This window comes from Vombatus ursinus, unplaced genomic scaffold (genome assembly GCF_900497805.2).
Source record: "Vombatus ursinus unplaced genomic scaffold, bare-nosed wombat genome assembly UNPS02014802.1, whole genome shotgun sequence".
In the NCBI taxonomy this organism is placed as follows: domain Eukaryota; kingdom Metazoa; phylum Chordata; class Mammalia; order Diprotodontia; family Vombatidae; genus Vombatus; species Vombatus ursinus.
The window spans coordinates 24,637,117-24,655,112 of record NW_020954580.1 but is presented as its reverse complement, the minus strand read 5'-3'; the positions used below and the strand labels follow the sequence as shown (position 1 = coordinate 24,655,112).

The window sequence follows — 17,996 nt, the reverse complement described above, 5'->3', positions numbered from 1 at the left end:
AGCAGGAAAGGTCTGTCTCACCTTGATGAGAGTGGAATGCAGTCCAGTGTAGGCCATGCCAGCACAGCCCCAGCCACAGCAAACCAGGACATGCCTTGGAAATGATTGAATCAGCAGCAGAAGCGGCTGCTTCCAGAGCTCTCAGCCCACAGATGGTAAGGGTGTTGAACAACTGGTCAGAAGGAGATTACAGAAGTCTTTTTGCTAGCACTGAGGCAGAACTCTGTTGCTCTGCCCATACTCAGATCTGGGTCTCAGACCTGGGTGGCAGTTCCGGGGAGCACTAGCACAGGAGAGCTTGCAGCCACAGTGGAAGGGGGACCCTCCTCACAATTCCAGGGTAGAAAAGAATGCTTGTGGTCACTCACAGACCACAGCATAGGCCAGGAGAATAGTAAACACCTCTCCTTAGATCATACCATCTTGGAAGAACTGAAAACTTATAGGTCCCTGGAAGTGCCTCTGAAAACAGCTGCACAAAACCCACTTTTCAACCCACAAACGCTAAAGACAACTTATAAGGTCAGTGGGAAGGGTCTGTTGGACCTGAGTGAGAGAGGAATGTGGTCCATCCCTGGCCCTAGCACAAAGCTCTTGGTTCAAAGACTGTGGGGGGATTGAGTGGCTGATCAGAGGGGGACTGCAGGGATCTCTTTGCTGGTGCTGAGGCAGGATTCTCTTGCTTTTCCAGTGCTTGAATCTGGGTCACAGTCCAGGTTGGTGGTCCTGGGGTGAGGAGGCATGTTGGCATCACAGAGCTTAAGGCCGCCGTAGAGAGGGAATCATCCTCATATTTCCAGGGCAGAAAAGAGTGCTTGTGGTCACTCATAGACCAGAGCACAGGCATAAAGGAGTAACACCTTTCCTTTGATCATACCACCTTGGAAGAACTGAAAATTTATAGGTCCGTAGAAGTATCTCTGAAAACAACTGCACAAAACCTGCAAAGCTTAGGACAGTACACCCTCCACAATGGAAGCAGAGCCCTACCTTAACAAAGAGTTAAAAAGTCAAATAATTGGCTAAGAACATGAGCAAACAGAGGAAAAGAACTCAGTCTATAGAATCTTACTTTAGTGACAAAGAAGATCAAAACACACACCAGAAGAAGACAACAAAGTCAAAGCTCCTACATCCAAAGCCTCCAAAAAAAATACAAATTGGTATCAGGCCATGGAAGAGCTCAGAAAGGATTTTGAAAATCAAGTAAGAGAGGTAGAGGAAAAATTGGGAAGAGAAATGAAAGTGATGCAAGAAAATCATGAAAAATGAGTCAACAGCTTGCTAAAGGAGACCCAAAAAAGTACTAAAGAATATAACACCTTAAAAAATAGACTAGACCAACTGGCAAAAAAGGTTCAAAAAGTCAACGAAGGAAAGAGTGCCTTAAAAAGCAGAACTGGCCAAATGGGAAAGGAAGTCCAAAAGGTTCAAATGCTCACTGAAAAAAATAATTCCTTAAAAATTAGAATGGAGCAAATGGAGGCTATGAGAAATCAAGAAACGATAAAACAAAACCAAAGGAATGAAAAAATAGAAGACAATGTAAAATATCTCAATGGAAAAACAAGTGACCTGGAAAATAGATCCAAGAGAGACAATTTACAAATAACTGGAGTACCTGAAAGCCATGATCAAAAAAAGAACCTAGATATCATCTTTCAAGAAATTATCAAGGAAAACTGCCCTGATATTCCAGAATCAGAGAGTAAAACAGAAATCGAAAGAATCCACCGATCAACTCCTGAAAGAGATCCTGAAATGAAAACTCTCAGTAATATTATAGCCAAATTCCAGAGTTCCCAGGTCAAGGAGAAAATATTGCAAGCAGCTAGAAAGAAACAATTGAAGTATTGCAGCTTCTACATTAAGGGATCAGAGGGCTTGGAATATGATATTCTGGAGAGCAGAGAATCTAGGATTATGATTAAGAATCACCTACCCAACAAAACTGAGTGTAATCCTTCAGGGCAAAAAAGGATATTTAATGAGATAGAGGACTTTCAAGCATTCTTGATGAAAAGACCAGAGCTGAACAGAAAATCTGACTTTCAAATATAAGACTCAAGAAAAGCATAAAAAGAACATAAACAGAAAAGAGAAATCATAACGGACTTAAGATTTAACTGTTTTACATTCCTACATGAGAAGATGATATTTGTAACTTATAAGACCTTTCTCATTATTAGGGTAGTTATTAATAGGGTTACATACAGACAGAGGGCACAGGTGTGAGCTGAACATGAAGGGACAATATCTAAAAAATAAAATTAAGGGGTGAGAGAGGAACGTACTTGGAGAAAGAAAACAAGAGTAAATTATCTCACATAAAAGAGGTAAGAAAGAAAAAGTTTTTACAGCAGAGGGGAAGAGAGGAGAGGTGAGGGGGAGTGAGTGAACTTTACTTTCATCAGAATTGGCTCAAAGGAAATAATATACTCATTCAATTGGGTATAGAGGTCTATCTTACCTTACAGGAAAAGTAGGAGGGGAATAAGAGAAAATGGGGAGGACAGAAGAGATGACAGACTCAGGGAGGGGGTAGTCAGAAGCAAAATACTTTTGAGGACAGGGTGAAAGGAGAGAGAGATGAGAATAAATGTTGTGGAGGGAATAGGATGGAGGGAAATACAGTTAGCAATAGTAACTGAAAAAAATGTTGCAGCAAGTTTCTCTAATAAAGGCCTCATTTCTCAAACATATAGAGAACTGAGCCAAATTTATAAAAGTAAGAGCCATTCCCCAATTGATAAATGATCAAAAGATAGGATGTTTTCAAATGAAGTAATACAAGCTATCTATATCCATATGAAAGAATACTCTAGCTCTTTATTGATTGAAGAAATGTAAATTAAGGCAATTTTGAGCCACTACTTCATATCTATTAGATTGGCTAATAGGACAGAAAAGGTAAATGACAAACGTTGGAAGGGATGTGGGGAAAGTGAGACATTAAAACACTGTTGGTGGAGTTGTGAACTGATTCAACCATTCTATAGAGCAATTTGGAACTATGCCCAAAGGACTATAAAACCATGCATACCCTTTGACCTAGCAATACTACTACTAAGTTTGCATCCCAAAAGAGATTAAAAACAACAAAAAGTGAAAAAGACCTACAAAAATATTTATAGCAGCTCTTTTCTGGGGGCAGAGAATTAGAAATTGAGGAGATGCCCATCAATTAGAGAGTGGCTGAACAAGCTGGAGTATGTGATTATGATGGAATACTGTTGTACTATAAGATATGAGGGGCAGGAGGTTCTCAGAAAAACCTGGAAAGATTTGCATAGGCTGATACAAAGTGAAATGTACTGTGTACAAAGGAACAGCAACATTGTAATATGATCAGCTACGAACGACTCAGCTATTCTCAGCAATACAACAATCCAAGACAACTCTGAAAGACTTACGATCCTTTCCCAGAGAAAGAAATGATAATGTCTGAATACAGACTAAAGCATATATTTTTAAAATTTATTTTTCTTGAGTTTTTTTGTTTTTTTTTTTCACAACATGACTATTATGGATATGTTTCACATGTATAACCTACATTGAATTGCTTGCCTTCTCAATGGAGGAGGGGAGGGAGGGAGAAAATTTGGAACTCAAAGTTTTAAAAAGGAATGTTAAAATTTGTTTTTACATGTAACTGAGGGAAAAATAAAAACACTAAAATTCGAAAAAATATGCATAAACCATTTTCACAAAGATTTTTACAAAGATAAGTTGGTAGTCAATTTCTTTTAGGAATTTTTTTTAGTTATTTTTTTAGGGATGTTAATAATATCCCTTGCTTTTTCCATTCTTTTGTGACATCTTTAAAATTGATTCCCTTACTGTCTTTATAACTATGCTCTTTCCAGAAACGAATTTCCTCTATCTGTATTTGACTAGATCCAAGAAGTTTTTTATTTCCTCTTTTCCTTAAGACCCATTTTTATTTCTTCACATAATTGAGTTAAGTATGGTAGGTTTACTGTCATTATTGATGAGAACAGATTATTATTGAATTGCTGGCTGATCTCATTCAGTCCACAACTATTTGTTATCCCTCTTGAAGTTTAATTTATAAAGTCTCTCAAGGTGATCTGGATCATCTGGGTCTTAGGCAAAGCTTTCTGAGGGATTACTTTCCTTTGCATTGTGCAGCGCTCCCTCTGAGCTCACGCACCCCCCACGAAGAGGCAGAGTGGGTGTCCAGAGAGTAACCGGCTACTGCTCCTCTTGCAGTTCCAGCAGTTAGTGACCCTGAGGGTGTAGAGTTTCTAGCATAATTGCTCATAAGCACTTATCAGTAGGCTCCCCGATGATCATTAATTATGTTTTCAGAGTTAATTAGCATTAAAAAGGGCTAGTTACTGAGGTGGTATAGTAAGAACAGCTGATGCAAAGAACAATACCCCCAAAGTCTTGGGCACACTCTCTCACAAGTACATAAGAGGTTCTGTGGGAAGAACAGGCTCAAGCTTAGACAGTACATATGGTAAACAGGAAATTCACAGTTACATGCACACACCCACACACACGCACACACACACACACACAATTAAACTGGGGTTAGCACAACTAACTTCTAAGTAGATGCCCCTGACAACATACTACCAGCAATAGGGAAAAGGAGGCAAGTATGAGAATTAACACATGGCAGAAAGAGGAAAGATACTGAGTCAAAGAGAGAATAAGAGAAGAGTGATAAGGCTATCTAGAAGGCTAGATGAACTGAAATAGGCAGCAGAAAGATACGAGGAGGAAAAAATCATGGCGACTGTTAGCTCCACAGTTATATAGAAGGAAGGTAAAAGGTCACTAACAAAGGTAACTAACAAAAATGATGGTATTGTATATATGTATATATACATATATGTGTGTATATATATATACATGCATGACAGCAAGATTGAGAACATTATAGTTTGTAACTAATAAGCTTATACGAATAGGTATTTGCACCAATCACTTTTGGTATTATTGTGAACTGGATGATTTTAGTTCAACTCTTGTCTCTGATATTTTGTGAGTTTAGACAAATCACTTAACCTCACAGGGCTTCATTTTTTTTTTCAACTATAAATTTAGACGTTTGCACTAAATGTCCTCTAAAGTCCCTCCCTGTCCTAAATTTATGATCCTATTAAAGCTTAAAAGAGAAAGGTGTGAAGCCTCTGGGGCACTAACTTATTCCTCCAAAAAGAGGTTCACGGAGCACAGAAATAAACACTGTCATTCTACATTTTACACATTTTCAGGAATGTGTGTTTGAGGCTAATATAGCTATTGTTTTGGAGAGAAAAGGAATTTCTATCTACTAATGCAAAGGGAAAAATTCTCTCCTGAAGAACTCTTGGAGGGAGATGAGAGAAATCTAGCCACCAAGGTTAACTACCAAGGAATTCAGACTGTTTAGAGATGGCGAGGAACAGCTAACTATATTCATTTACATACAGGAACAGTCAAGTCAAGTCAAGAAGCATTTACTAAAACCTGGTATATTCATTCCAGGAAGACAATACTCCCGGCTTCCCTTTGCTCCCAGCATCTAACTGATAAGGGTCAAGAACCAAAGAAACTTTGGGGGCAAAAAACAGAAATGTCTTCTTCAACAAGGAATTCATATCTAGAAAGATTTTTAAGTAAGGTCTAAAGGAACTGAAAAATCTCATCAGACTTACTCTACCCCAGCCCAGGCCATGACAGCTTGATTGAGCATCTAAAACCATTAAGACGATAAGATGGAAGAAAGTTAAAAAAAAGGGGGATAGAAACTCCACAAGTTTCTGACTGCCAAGATGATTTTTGGCTACACATTAGATAAGTTAGAGAAATAATCTGTGCTTAGTAAATCTCTTAATTGCTTGTAGTTTTTATTTTCTCATAAAGAGTTTAGGTTCTGACTATCAAGACTTTAATGAGACCTCAAAGAGGTAAGGAGTGTAGATATATTAAGCCTATTCTCATGTACATGACTAGGGACACGTACAATTTAAAAGAGTTTTAAGACTTCCTATCTTGGGCAGCTGGGTGGTGCAGTGGATAGAATATCTAGGCTAGAGTCAAGAAAACCTGATTTCAAATCTTGCCTCAAACACTCACTGTGTGACCCTGGACAAGTCACTTAACCTGTTTGCCTTAGTTCCCTCATCTATAAAATTGGGATAATAATAGCACCTAATCCCTGGGTTGTTGCGAGGATCAAATGAGATATTTGTAAAGTACCTGGCACTTAGTAGCCAAGACATAAATGTTAGCTGTTATTGTCTTGTAACATTACAGTTTTGTCCTCTTTTTGTCATTTTAATAAATAAAACTGAAACTGTACGTCCTCAGTGTTCGTGGAGTAAATGAACCATGAGAGCAGAAAGAAATGGAAATATAGGGGCTATACAATGAACTTTCTCTACCATGCTAAGAAACCTCTTCATCCTTGAAACTTATTCTAGCCCTGGAATTCACACACTGGAAATACTCTTGTCCCAATGGCCTCTTTCCCTGATTGAATGGCTTTTCTTAGAACCTCCATTTTAATGAGGAGGCTCAGGCAGTCATCTTCATTCACCTTCAAACTACACTTCAGTCTTTCTCTACTATGTCTCTGTGATGGGTACCTTCATGTCTTCCCTCTCCCCCTAAAATCCCCTTTTTAGTTTCATTTTATGTGTTTTCTTCCTCCATTAGAATGCAAAGTCTTTCAGGGGAGGATCTGTGTTTCTGTATTTGCATTCCCAACATTAATTCCTGGCACATAGTAAGCACTTAATAAGCAGTTGTTGATTAATGGCTGTTGTGTGTCAGTGATGCCTAAACCTGGACTATAGTGCAGAGCTCATATTAGGCAGGGCCAATACTGAAAAATGGTACTGAAACCATCCAGCCATTGATTGTATATACATGAAACTGGGAGTAGTGGGGGTGGAGAGAAGTGGTGGAGAAATAGGAAAGGTGAAAGGAATGGGAATAAGCAAAGTGCCTACTATGTGCCAGGGCATTGTACTAAAGATTTTACATACTATCTCACTTATCTTCACAACAATCCTGGAAGGCAGGTGTTATTATTACTCCCATTTTACAATTGAGAAGAGTGAGATGAACAGAAATTAAGTGACTTGCCCAGGGTCAAACAGTTAGTCAGAAGTGTCTGAGGCCATATGTGAATTCATGTTTTCCTGAATCCAGGCCCAGTACTCTCTTTCCACTGCTCCACCTAGTTGCCTCTGTATGGGAGAGTTTGGTAGCAAAAATCAAGTAAGGTTTAGGGTAGCAATGCAGTAGCATGGATGCAATGGTTTAGGGATCTTGACATATTCTCCTTTTGTGGCCTTGTTCTACGTATATTTTCCTGTTGACCTCTTGGAACAGATAGTCAGAAGCATGCATAGTATGTGTATGTATTCCCTGAGTATCTGTGTGAGCCTATAGTTGTTGGACGGCACTCTCAAGAGCTCTGACATGGAGTACGCCAGAGTGAGAACTGATATACTCCAGATTTAGCCTTAAAGTTGTATGTCTGAAATTAATCTATTGGAACTGGCGTGACAAACACACCAGTGGTATCCATTTTATTTGCTACGCTACCTGCAGATCAAAAATGATTTAAACTCATTTCTGTATTGATTTTCCCTTCATCTCATAATCCAGATGCTGAGTCTGCTTGACCAGATGATCAGGGCTGCCACACCTACCATGCCCAGTGCCATCAACCCAGAAATCACCAGCTGACCCCAAGATGTATGAGATCGTGGCTCTCAGCAGCTCAACTCATTCTTCTTGAACCTGAGGCCACAAGTGATCTTGTCTTCTAATTAGTCATTCAACCATATTATCATGTTCGTCAGAAATGCCAGGTTATCTCAAGGATGACAACTTTCCAACTGGTCCAGAAGTTCTCTATGTAAATACTTAAAAATTTCTATTAGCCTATACTTATAGCCCAAAATGACTCTCAGCAATCAGAAAGATAAGAGAAGAATAATGTGAACATAGTGATAATGAAAGCAGATGCTGAACAACAATGTTGAGTGAATTAATAAAAAGATCAAAAGCATTTTAAATAAAATTATTTGTATGTTTTAAAAATATTTCTATATAAAACAATTTTATTTTCACTAATAGATGTGTCTCAATTACATGTATTTTGAAACAAATCCCTACCAGGTTTCTAATCTTCATATAAAATTCCTCTGTGAAACATCCTTTCTGGAAGACAGATAAAAAAAGAGGGAAATTTTTAAATGCATGACATCTCAGATAATGGATGGGCATTATATCAGTACAGGACATTATTCAATCTTATACAAGTAATATAACAAACGAAATGTTATTTATAAACAAAAAAGACATTTGTATATATAACCTAGACATGGGCATGCCCAGTGACCTATGCCTAACTTGTAGGGCTCTTGGTCACCACGTGGGTGGGAGTAGCTTCTTTTGATTGGCTCCCTATATCTTTAAAACTGGTCAGACTGAGCTGTTTGCGCTCTTCTCTTTTTTGTTTTCTTGGCTAGGCAATTGGGTTAAGTGACTTGCCCAGGGTCACATAGCTAGTAAGTGTCAAGTGTCTGAGGCCGGATTTGAACTCAGGTCCTCCTGACTCCAGGGCCAGTGCTCTATCCACTGTACCACTTAGCTGCCCCACTTGCTCTCTTTCTACTGCCCTCTTTCTATTGTATTTTTCAGTCATTCTTCTCTGCTGCATCCAAAGGGTGAAGATCATAGTTCACCCAAAGCATGGGAGCCATGAACTGACTGGTGAGACAGGAAGGACTTCCTTCCCCTGCTCCCTCTTTTTACCTCATCTAAGAAATGGGGCTAGGGGTGTTTGTTTCTGTTCTGTGTTGTTTGTCCACCTCAGTTTCAAGTGCCAGACATGATCCCCACCGAACCAGGATTATAGGCTGGATAGTGCAGTCAGCCAGTTTAGGATGGACGCCCTGAGAAGCTAGGGTAACTGAGGGGAGAGCTTTGGATTTGGAACTGAGATTGGGTTCTATAGGAACCAAGCTAAACTATGAACCTAATCCCCTTCTATTCTCCAAAGACTGAGGTAGTGTAAAGGGAGGAGGGGAATTATGCCTCTCTTGTGGTAGGGGAGTAAGTTTGTATATTTGTGATTATATCTTCTGAAGTAAATATTTCTGTATAAAAGTAAATCTGTTAGTGGTTAGATGGAACTGGAGTACTGAGGATTTATACCTCCACAACTGAAGAAATAACATTGGTGAGGATTGGAGCCATTTGCAGAGAGCCTAAATACCCCCTAAATCCTCTCAAGGGCCTGGAGAACCTTGAAGGAGGAGTGAAATCTAACTGACCTGGCCTTCCAGGCAGTGAGGGCCAGGGTAGCTAATATTACACATATAATGAAATTGCTAGCATATAAATAATTCTATTAAGAAAATACAAATTCAAGACGCGGGTCAATTTAAGTATGAATTAAAGAATCAGAATCTTAGGATTAAAAGATACCTCCTGAACTAGAATTCCCTCTACAGCATATCCAACAAGTGCCTGAAAACATCTACTGAATAGGAATCTACCACCTCCAAAGGCAGCCCATTTTGGATAGAAAGTTTTTTTTATTTATATCAAATGTATATTTTTGTATAAACAAAGCAAATGCAGCTAAAATCAGAACTAGATGAAGTTTTTTGGCCTTATCATAAGAGTTTGAAGGTAGATATTGAAATTGAGTCTTCCGGTAACCATGAACACTGACTGAGCATAGTTAGGTATTCAGTTGATAAAACTGTTACAATAAATAATACATACCTGAATTATTTCATAAAGATGTAAGCTAAAACTTCCCAACAGTACAGGGTATGCTTCCAATTCATCAAATTCCATTAGTTCCAAATAAATCATATTCCTTTCATCATCTTGACGTCTTGGAACCTAAATAATAATCATCATCATAGCAATGATAGCTGACATATAACACATTTTAAACAGTGCTTTAGATGTCCTATTTAATTTGATCACAACAACTGTGTCAAGTAGTGTCAAAATATTATTATTCTCATTTTACAGATGAGGAAATCAAAATTCAGAGAGTTTAGGTGACTTGCTCAAAATCACACAACTAACAGAAAATAAATCCAGTTCACAGGATGATAAGATTTAGAGCTAGAAGGGACATTAAAGATCATATGGTCCAACCAACTCTATTATAGACGAAACAGTTCAGGCCTAGAGAGGTTCAATGACTTAACTCTCAACTTAGGCATCATCATTGACTGCTTATTCACTTTGCCCATATCGAGTCTTGTGCCAAATTCTGTCAATTTTACATTTGAAACTTCTCTTGTATATCCCCTTTCTCTCTGCTACCGCCACTACTCTGGTGCAGGCCTTCATCACCTCATGCTTGACCTACTGCAACAGCCGTTGGTGGGTCTGCCTGCCTCAGTCTCTCCCTATTCTAGTCCATCCTTCTCTCAGCTGTCAAACTGATCTTCCTAAAGCACAAGTCTAAACATATAACCCCCCACATTCAATAAACTTCTTTGGCTCACAATTACCTCCAGGATCAAATATGAAATCCTCTGTTTGGTGTTCAAAGTCCTTCAAAACTTGGCCCCTTTTCCTACCTTTCAAGTCTTCTCATACCTCTATGATTCTCCCCTCTCATATGCTCTGTGATTTACACTGACACTGGTCCCCCTGTTATTCTTTGAACAAAACACTCCACATCTCTCAACTCTGAGCATTTTCCCTGGTTGTCACCTAGTGCCTGGAATTCTCTCCCTCTTCCATCTCCATCTCCTGGCTTCTTTTGCATCTCAGCTAAAATCTTACCTTCTGCAAGAAGCTATTCTCAGTCTCCCTTAATGCTGGTGTTGTTCTTCTGATATCACCTCCAGTATATCCTATATATATTTTCTTTATATATAGTTGTTTTTATGTTGTCTCCTCTATTACACTGCAAGCAAGAACTGTTTATCTTTCTTTGTATTCCCAATACTTATTCTAGTGCACAGCACATAGTAGGCACTTAATAAATGCTTGTTGAAGGTTATAAAGGTAGTTAGCAGATTTAAAATCTCAGTTCTCTGACTCTAAATTCAATATTCTTTATACCACCCTACACCTATCATGCTCAAAATGCATATAATAGTATTAAACCTACAATTTCAATTCATTTCACCTTAATAACATTATGAATTAAATTAATCAAAATTTTAAAAAGTTAAATAATAAATTAAATTAATTAAAATTAAAGGATCATCATCAAGTATTCCATAAAACAATGAAACTGCCTTTCATGTGTGGTGTTAGCAGACCAGAGTTACAGAGAACAGATGCTATTTTCCAACAAAGATGCCCTGAGCATCTATTACTTTCCTATGTAGCTACTTCTTACACAATCCCTTTGTGAGCTTTTGCACATACCATTCCTCTTCTTCTAATGTTCCTTTTTTCAGTCTACACTTGTCTATATCTTTCAATGTCCACTTCAAATATCACCTTCTAAATGAAGCCTCCTCTGATCACCTGTCCAGGAGCGATCCAATGCAATAAGCATAATAATCTGTTAAGCATGATAATCTCTTAGGAGAGATATGGCATGTACACAAATTAATATGATCACTGGGACAAGATAGGTATTTTTTTACCTCAAGAAGCATTGTTGAAAATGCTACTTTTTCCTATTCTATTTTTCCTATTCTACTTTTGACCCAGTTAACTGACCATCCATAATACCTATCCAGGATATATGTATATTGAAAACTACTGACCTATTCAAATAGGTATTAAGTCAAAGTTTAATTGAAAGGCAATCTAGATAAGAAGGTCACAATGGGAAGGTCAAAAAAGGCCCAGAAACGGCTACAAATAGCAAACAGTTGATTTATTTGGAAAGGAAAGAGACACAGTTTCCAAAAGAAACATTTTCAAGATGTTTAGGTAGAGGATAATGACAAATAGTGACTTATAAGCATTATAATCTCACAAAAATGTGAAAAGTTGGGAATGAGAAAGTTAATTTAAAGAAAGCCTGTCCTATGACTCCATTAGGGCAGATCATCCCAAGAGGATTTATGGATGAAACTGCAAGGATGACAATAAATAGAAGAAAAATAAAATTGATTTGCTAACATTGCTATCACTGGGTGGCACAGCGGATAGAGTGCAGGGCCTGGCCAGAAGTGATCCAATACAATAAGCATTAAGCATCTCTACATGCAAGGCACTATACTCGGTGCTGGGGATGTAGCAAAGTTGAAAAAGACACAAATTTCATTATAAACCTAGATTGTGACCGTGGGCAAGTCACTTAATATCTGTTTGCCTTAATGTTTACTTATTTGTATAATGTATAGAAGAGGAAACTGAGGCTGAGAGAAGTTAAGTGACCTGCCCAGGGTCACACAGCTAGTGTCTGAGGCCAAGTCTGAGGAGTTAGGTCTTCCTGGTTCCAAGTCGAGCATTCTAGTTACTGTACCACCTAGCTGGAATTACCTTGTTTGGACTCTATAACACCTCAGTCCTCAATGTATTATATGAGGAAGTGGAAATAGGACCAAGAAGACAAAGTAAGGAAGTAAGGAAGACGAGATTGATCAGATCAAGTGCACACACAAGAAATCCATACTGGAGGCAACACAATTCTGAAAGCATTTGAGAGATTAATTTCTAAGATATACAAAACACAAAAGAGTTCCTGTTCCACACCCACAAGAAAGGAAAAATTCTTGGTGGGGGGGGATATACCTACTGTTTCCAGTGAAATGGGCTGCTCTTGACTCCTAACTTTGGAAAATGCATTTATTTGACAGAAGACAGGAAGAACCAAGAAATGTACAAAATAAACAAAAAGCAAGCAGGAAGACACAAGAGTTGGGCATGGCAGCAAGCATCTGCTAGGAAATAAGCCATGAGAACCTGTCAAAGGGTTTAGACTAAGCCCATTCTGCAGCTGTTGCACAACAAGAGCAGAAGTGCAAGGTGCTCATGACTCTAGGGTAGTGAGAAGAGCACACCCAAAGGGGACTGAATCCAGTGTTTGGCCCTTTCCTAATTAGCCTGGTGTACAGGCTTGTTTCTTCCTTATCAGTTAATTTCAAATCAAATTTCTTTAAACGTGTATAAAACCCTACTGGACAGTAGAAATGCTAAGCATTGCATCTTACTTAAGGCTTAGAAACAAAATTCATTGTTTCAATTTCTAGAGAGATAAAAGACTTGAAAGGTGAAAAACAATCTGGGTGCTTGGAACTAATGTGTCTGACAAAAATGGAAGAGCAGTATCATATTGCCCCAACCCAACATATTAATTTGGGATTTATATCCTTCTAGATTGTGAGCTATTAAGTATTAAGGTGACAGGTGGCAAATGATATAAACCACAGGCAGCATCACGATTTCTGTTCTTTGGCACGGTAAATTGCCTCACTGCAAGCTATGTAGTTGGAAATGAGCTATGTGGGAAGCTCTGGCCACAAGCTGTAAGAATAAGCTCCATAGGTTTGTTGGTCCAGTGGATGTCATCCTTGACTCTACACTCTTTTACCTGACACATCCAATTAATTGCCCAATCTTCTAAGTTCTATCTCCACAACACCTCTTGCATGCCTAACTGCCTCACCACTCATACAGCCAAAAATACTCTCACTCAGAGCTTTATCGCCTCTCACTTGGACTATTGCAATAGCTTTCTCTTTGGTTTCCTTACCTACTTCAATTCATCCTTCATTCAGTTGCCAAGACGATTTCCCTAAAGTCTAGTCCTGATCATATTAGCCCCATCACTCAATAAGATCTGGGGCTTCTTATTACCTTTAGGAGTCTATTTACAAGAAAGCCATGGGAGTAAGATAAACAAGGGAGAGAATAGAGAGAAGTACTAAGGCCAGAGTAACAATTGTTATGATCGAGTAACAATTAGATCAAGAGAACATTTATACAATTAGCACACTTGATATCTGTAAGTCTATATATTTTGTTAGTTAAAATGAAAACTTTGATGTTACCTGTACAGAGAAGTATTTCACTTCGTCAAACTTAATTGCAGGTTTCTTCTCATTGTTCTTAAAATTCATGGAATGAATTTTAGTACATTTCATGAACTTGTTTATAGTGATACGAATAAATAAATTTGTATAATACTGTAAGTTGACTGAAAATAGATGTTGAAATTCAGGAAGCATATTTTTTTTGGCTATTGAGCAATGATTTTGTATCAACTTAATTAATTTAGACAACTCAGGCCAAAATCTTCAAATCAATGAAAAAGTATTAGCTGATGCATGTATCTTAAAAGAACAAAGTCTTTTAAGAATAGCCTTTTTTTGTCTATGACTAAGTAAAGTGGTAAAGTAAGGTGGTACATAGAAAGCAGGGCAATACTTCTCAGACTACATCTTACTTTTCCTCCACATACTATTCTCTGTCAAAAATTTTCAACATATATTAGTTCATAAAGTGTCTATGAGAACATAAACTCTTTGAAGCCAGGGGCTATGCCTGGTACATAGTAGGTGATTAATAAATGCTTGCTTAATTAACTGCATAAACATATGATTTAACAGACTGATGAAGAACACTGGTGACCATAATACAATTTTTGGGAAATTATAAAGTTAAGAGCAATAAGCCACTTGAAAATAATTCATTTATAATTCTAACATTGTTAGGGTGAAATAATTTGGTCTAAATTATCCAGACTGGCTGTATACATCGCACAAATTTGTCATATAATTTCTACCCTCTGATTAATTTCAGATATATAGCCTACCCCTAGTCTATCCTGTTATTTATAAAATTCTAGTCATTAAACTATCTTTTGCTTTTCTGATTAAAACAATTCCTTTCAGTATCAACCAGAATTTTAATTTCTGTAGATTATAAAAAAGATGGAAAAACCATAATGGCACTGTTTTAATGCTACTTAATGATTGCACTCAAGATATACATTCAGTTCATTTTAAGACACAAAGCTAAAAATATTAATGAATAGACTTTGAAAAGGAGAACAGTTTAATCAACAAACATTTATTCCAGATAGCATAAAACAGAGAGAGAGAGAGAGAGAGACAGACAGAAAGACAGACAGACAGACAGACAGAGAAGGAAGGAAGAAAAGAAGGAAGGAAGGAAAGAAGGGTGAGATAAATCTCCTGATAAATTAACTAGAAGTAACTTCTCTTGAAAGGATACATCCTGTACATATAATCTGTTGTTTGTCCGTCGTTTTTGAGGACTAATGACATCAGAGGTAATATCTTAACTTGCCTGTGAATCGGATTTAAGTTTAATTTAATCTGGAGGCAGAGTTGCACAAAGCCATCAACCTCGCTCTCTCTTCTAGAGCCATCCAAGTCCATGGCAAGACAAAAGTCAAGACAACTGGCAATGGTCCTGGATGCAATAGATGATCTTGGTGTCTTCCCCGTCTGATCAAGTTCTGAGTACTCCACAGTGCCTGCTTCAGTCGCCTTCAGGGCCGTTGGAATGCACTGTTTTCATCTGCCCATTCTGCCAGGGGAAGTCTTCACGTGCTTGGGCTAGACATCTCCCTAACTCATAGATAGGATCGAGGCCTGTTGGTTAACCTCAACCTGGCTTAGCTTGTCTGCCAAGACGGTTTTACCAGATGTAGCTGCTGCATATACTACAGCCTCTTGGAGCCACAGGCGAGATATTTAATCTAGTGATCACAGCAACGACTTTTGATCCATGTTATTTTCTGGTTCTCAAGTATGTCTCTGTTGTTGTTGTTCAGTCATTTCAGTCACGTCCGACTCTTCCTGACCCCATTTGGGATTTTCTTGGCAAAGATACTGGAGTGGTTTGCTATTTCCTTCTCCAGCTCATTGTACAGATGAGGCAACTGAGGCAAACAGGGTTAAATGACTTGCCTAGGGTCACACAGCTAGTAAGCATCTGAGGCCAGAGCTGAACTCAGGAAGATGAGTCATCCTGACTTCAGGTCCAGCACTCTACCCACTGTGCCACCTAGCTGCCCCAACATCTCTCCAGATCCCCTCAAATCTCTCATGAGATAGATTTTTTAATAAGAATGGGAGAAATGAAAATAATTATTAGAAGAGGAAAAAAAGAAAAATTACAAAAAGAAGTATATGGCTTCTTAAGAAGAATGATGTAGAGCAATTCCCAAGGACAATGAATATGGCTACCCATAATATAAAAATTAATAGAGTTGTCAATGGAAATGGGAAATTGAATTTTACTTTAAACAGTTAAATAAAACAAGAGAAAGGATACTCCTGGGTGAAAAATGTCTGCATCTCTTTATATGAACAGCTAGGCAGCCAACCTATGACAATTAAAGAAACAAAAACATTATTTTATTGAGTGATCACATTTAAAATATCAACTGTTGTTTCTTTTACTTTATCCTGTACAGAGAGGTCTTTTAAATGTGAAATACTTCTCTAATTTTTTGGCTTGTAAACATTCACGAGTTTTTCTCTAAGGAAAGAATAAAACTAGATAGAAACTTTAAGTAAATAGAGATAAAAGGAAAAAGTGAGCAAATGTTCATTAACATTTTTGAACACCCATAGAAATGAACTCTCCATGTTTAAAAAACTAATGCTTGAACATAAAACTTTCAGAATTTTTTCTGGATTATTTAAAAAATTTTTCTATTAGCTGAATGACAGGAATGATATTCTATTATTAGAAATATACTGTTTGATACAGGATTCAAAGCTTTACATCATTTAAGATTCTAAAGGTATTTTAGAAACAACTTTTGGTTAATTGTTGGAGTGAACAAGGGATGGTAAGAATGTATTTCCCAAAATCTTACAAATCCAAATCAAAGGAGTTTTAAATTGAATAAGTATGGGGGGAAAGATTACCTAAGTAGATTGTAGATACCATAGAGAGAAGCTTCTATAACATAGCTTTTACAGTATAGTAGACACATCTAGAAATCTACAAAATCAAAAAAAAAAAAAGGAATATGAGCTAGGAATGGTGGTATACACATGTAAATCTTTATTATTGGGGAAAGTGAGGCTTGTGGACCTCTTGAGCTTGGGAGTTCTGAGCTATGGGGGGTTAAGATATATAGGTGTTTATGCTGAGTTCAGAATATAGCAAGCCTCTGGCTGGGGAGGCAGGGCACCAGGGTGCCTAAAGGGACAAACTGGCTCTGGTAGGAAATGAAACAGGTCAAAGCCAATAATAGTGGCCCTGGGCCCCTAGGCCTTGTGTACTCCCAGCTTGGGGTAAGAGAGGAGATCTAGTCTTTAAAAAAGACAGTAAGAAAAAAGACAGGGAGAAGTAGTCTTTGAGAGAGAGAGAAAAAGAGAGAGAAAGAGAGAGAGAGAGAGAGGATCTCTCAAGGAGGTCCATTTGCTTTCATGTAGATCACTGAAGCTTAGTGAGAGGAGTCATATGACTAAGAATATGGTTCTGGGATGTTATAAGTATAGTTAAAAGAGTGGAAGAGAGACAGAATATCATTTATTGAACATTTAGAAGATATATTCAGTCAAAGAAATTTGTGTAATCAATAAAGGAAGAAAGAGAAGTGATATTACCATGGGTCAAAAAGAGAAAGCATAAGTATAAACAGATGAAAAAAAAACCACACTGGCATGGAAGTATGTTACAGTTGAGATAAGGAACTTCAATTATTTGGATATTGCCTGGGCTCTCTGCCTAAAGCAGAGTAGTTAACATTTTAAAATTTGCTTTAATGATAATTTTATCCTTTTGTAAGGTAGGTGAACTGGACAATAAGCATCATTTCTTAAGAGAATGTACAGATATTACCTGCCTGATTCTAACAGTCTATATGAAAGCTTGGGGTGTGTGGGGGAAGGGAACTATTATCATCCACACACAGTAATGCTGGGGCTTGCACTGTGTGGTAATTAAAAAGTTTCTTAATTGGCTATTGAGTCAGAAGAGCTGATGACTCAGAGCAGGTACAGAAGACATCTACTGGATTTTTTCAGTTTTTCTTTCTAGCTGTTAAGCTTGTGGATATTCTGGATCTAGTCCTAAGTATCAGGTAGGCA

General features: G+C 37.8%; 1 protein-coding gene across 1 annotated transcript in view; it reads right to left on the bottom strand.

Moving 5' to 3' along the window:
• The window catches only part of LOC114051287 (C2 calcium-dependent domain-containing protein 6-like), a 94,815-nt gene that overhangs the window by 61,792 nt on the left and 15,027 nt on the right, over window positions 1-17,996 (bottom strand). Inside the window, exons 3-6 of the mRNA XM_027873487.1 lie at window positions 16,225-16,276; window positions 13,971-14,116; window positions 9,769-9,891; window positions 8,149-8,193 (exon numbers count right to left, since the gene is read on the bottom strand). Coding sequence (XP_027729288.1) covers window positions 8,149-8,193; window positions 9,769-9,891; window positions 13,971-14,116; window positions 16,225-16,276 — 366 coding nt within the window. The remainder of the gene's footprint in view (window positions 1-8,148; window positions 8,194-9,768; window positions 9,892-13,970; window positions 14,117-16,224; window positions 16,277-17,996) is intronic.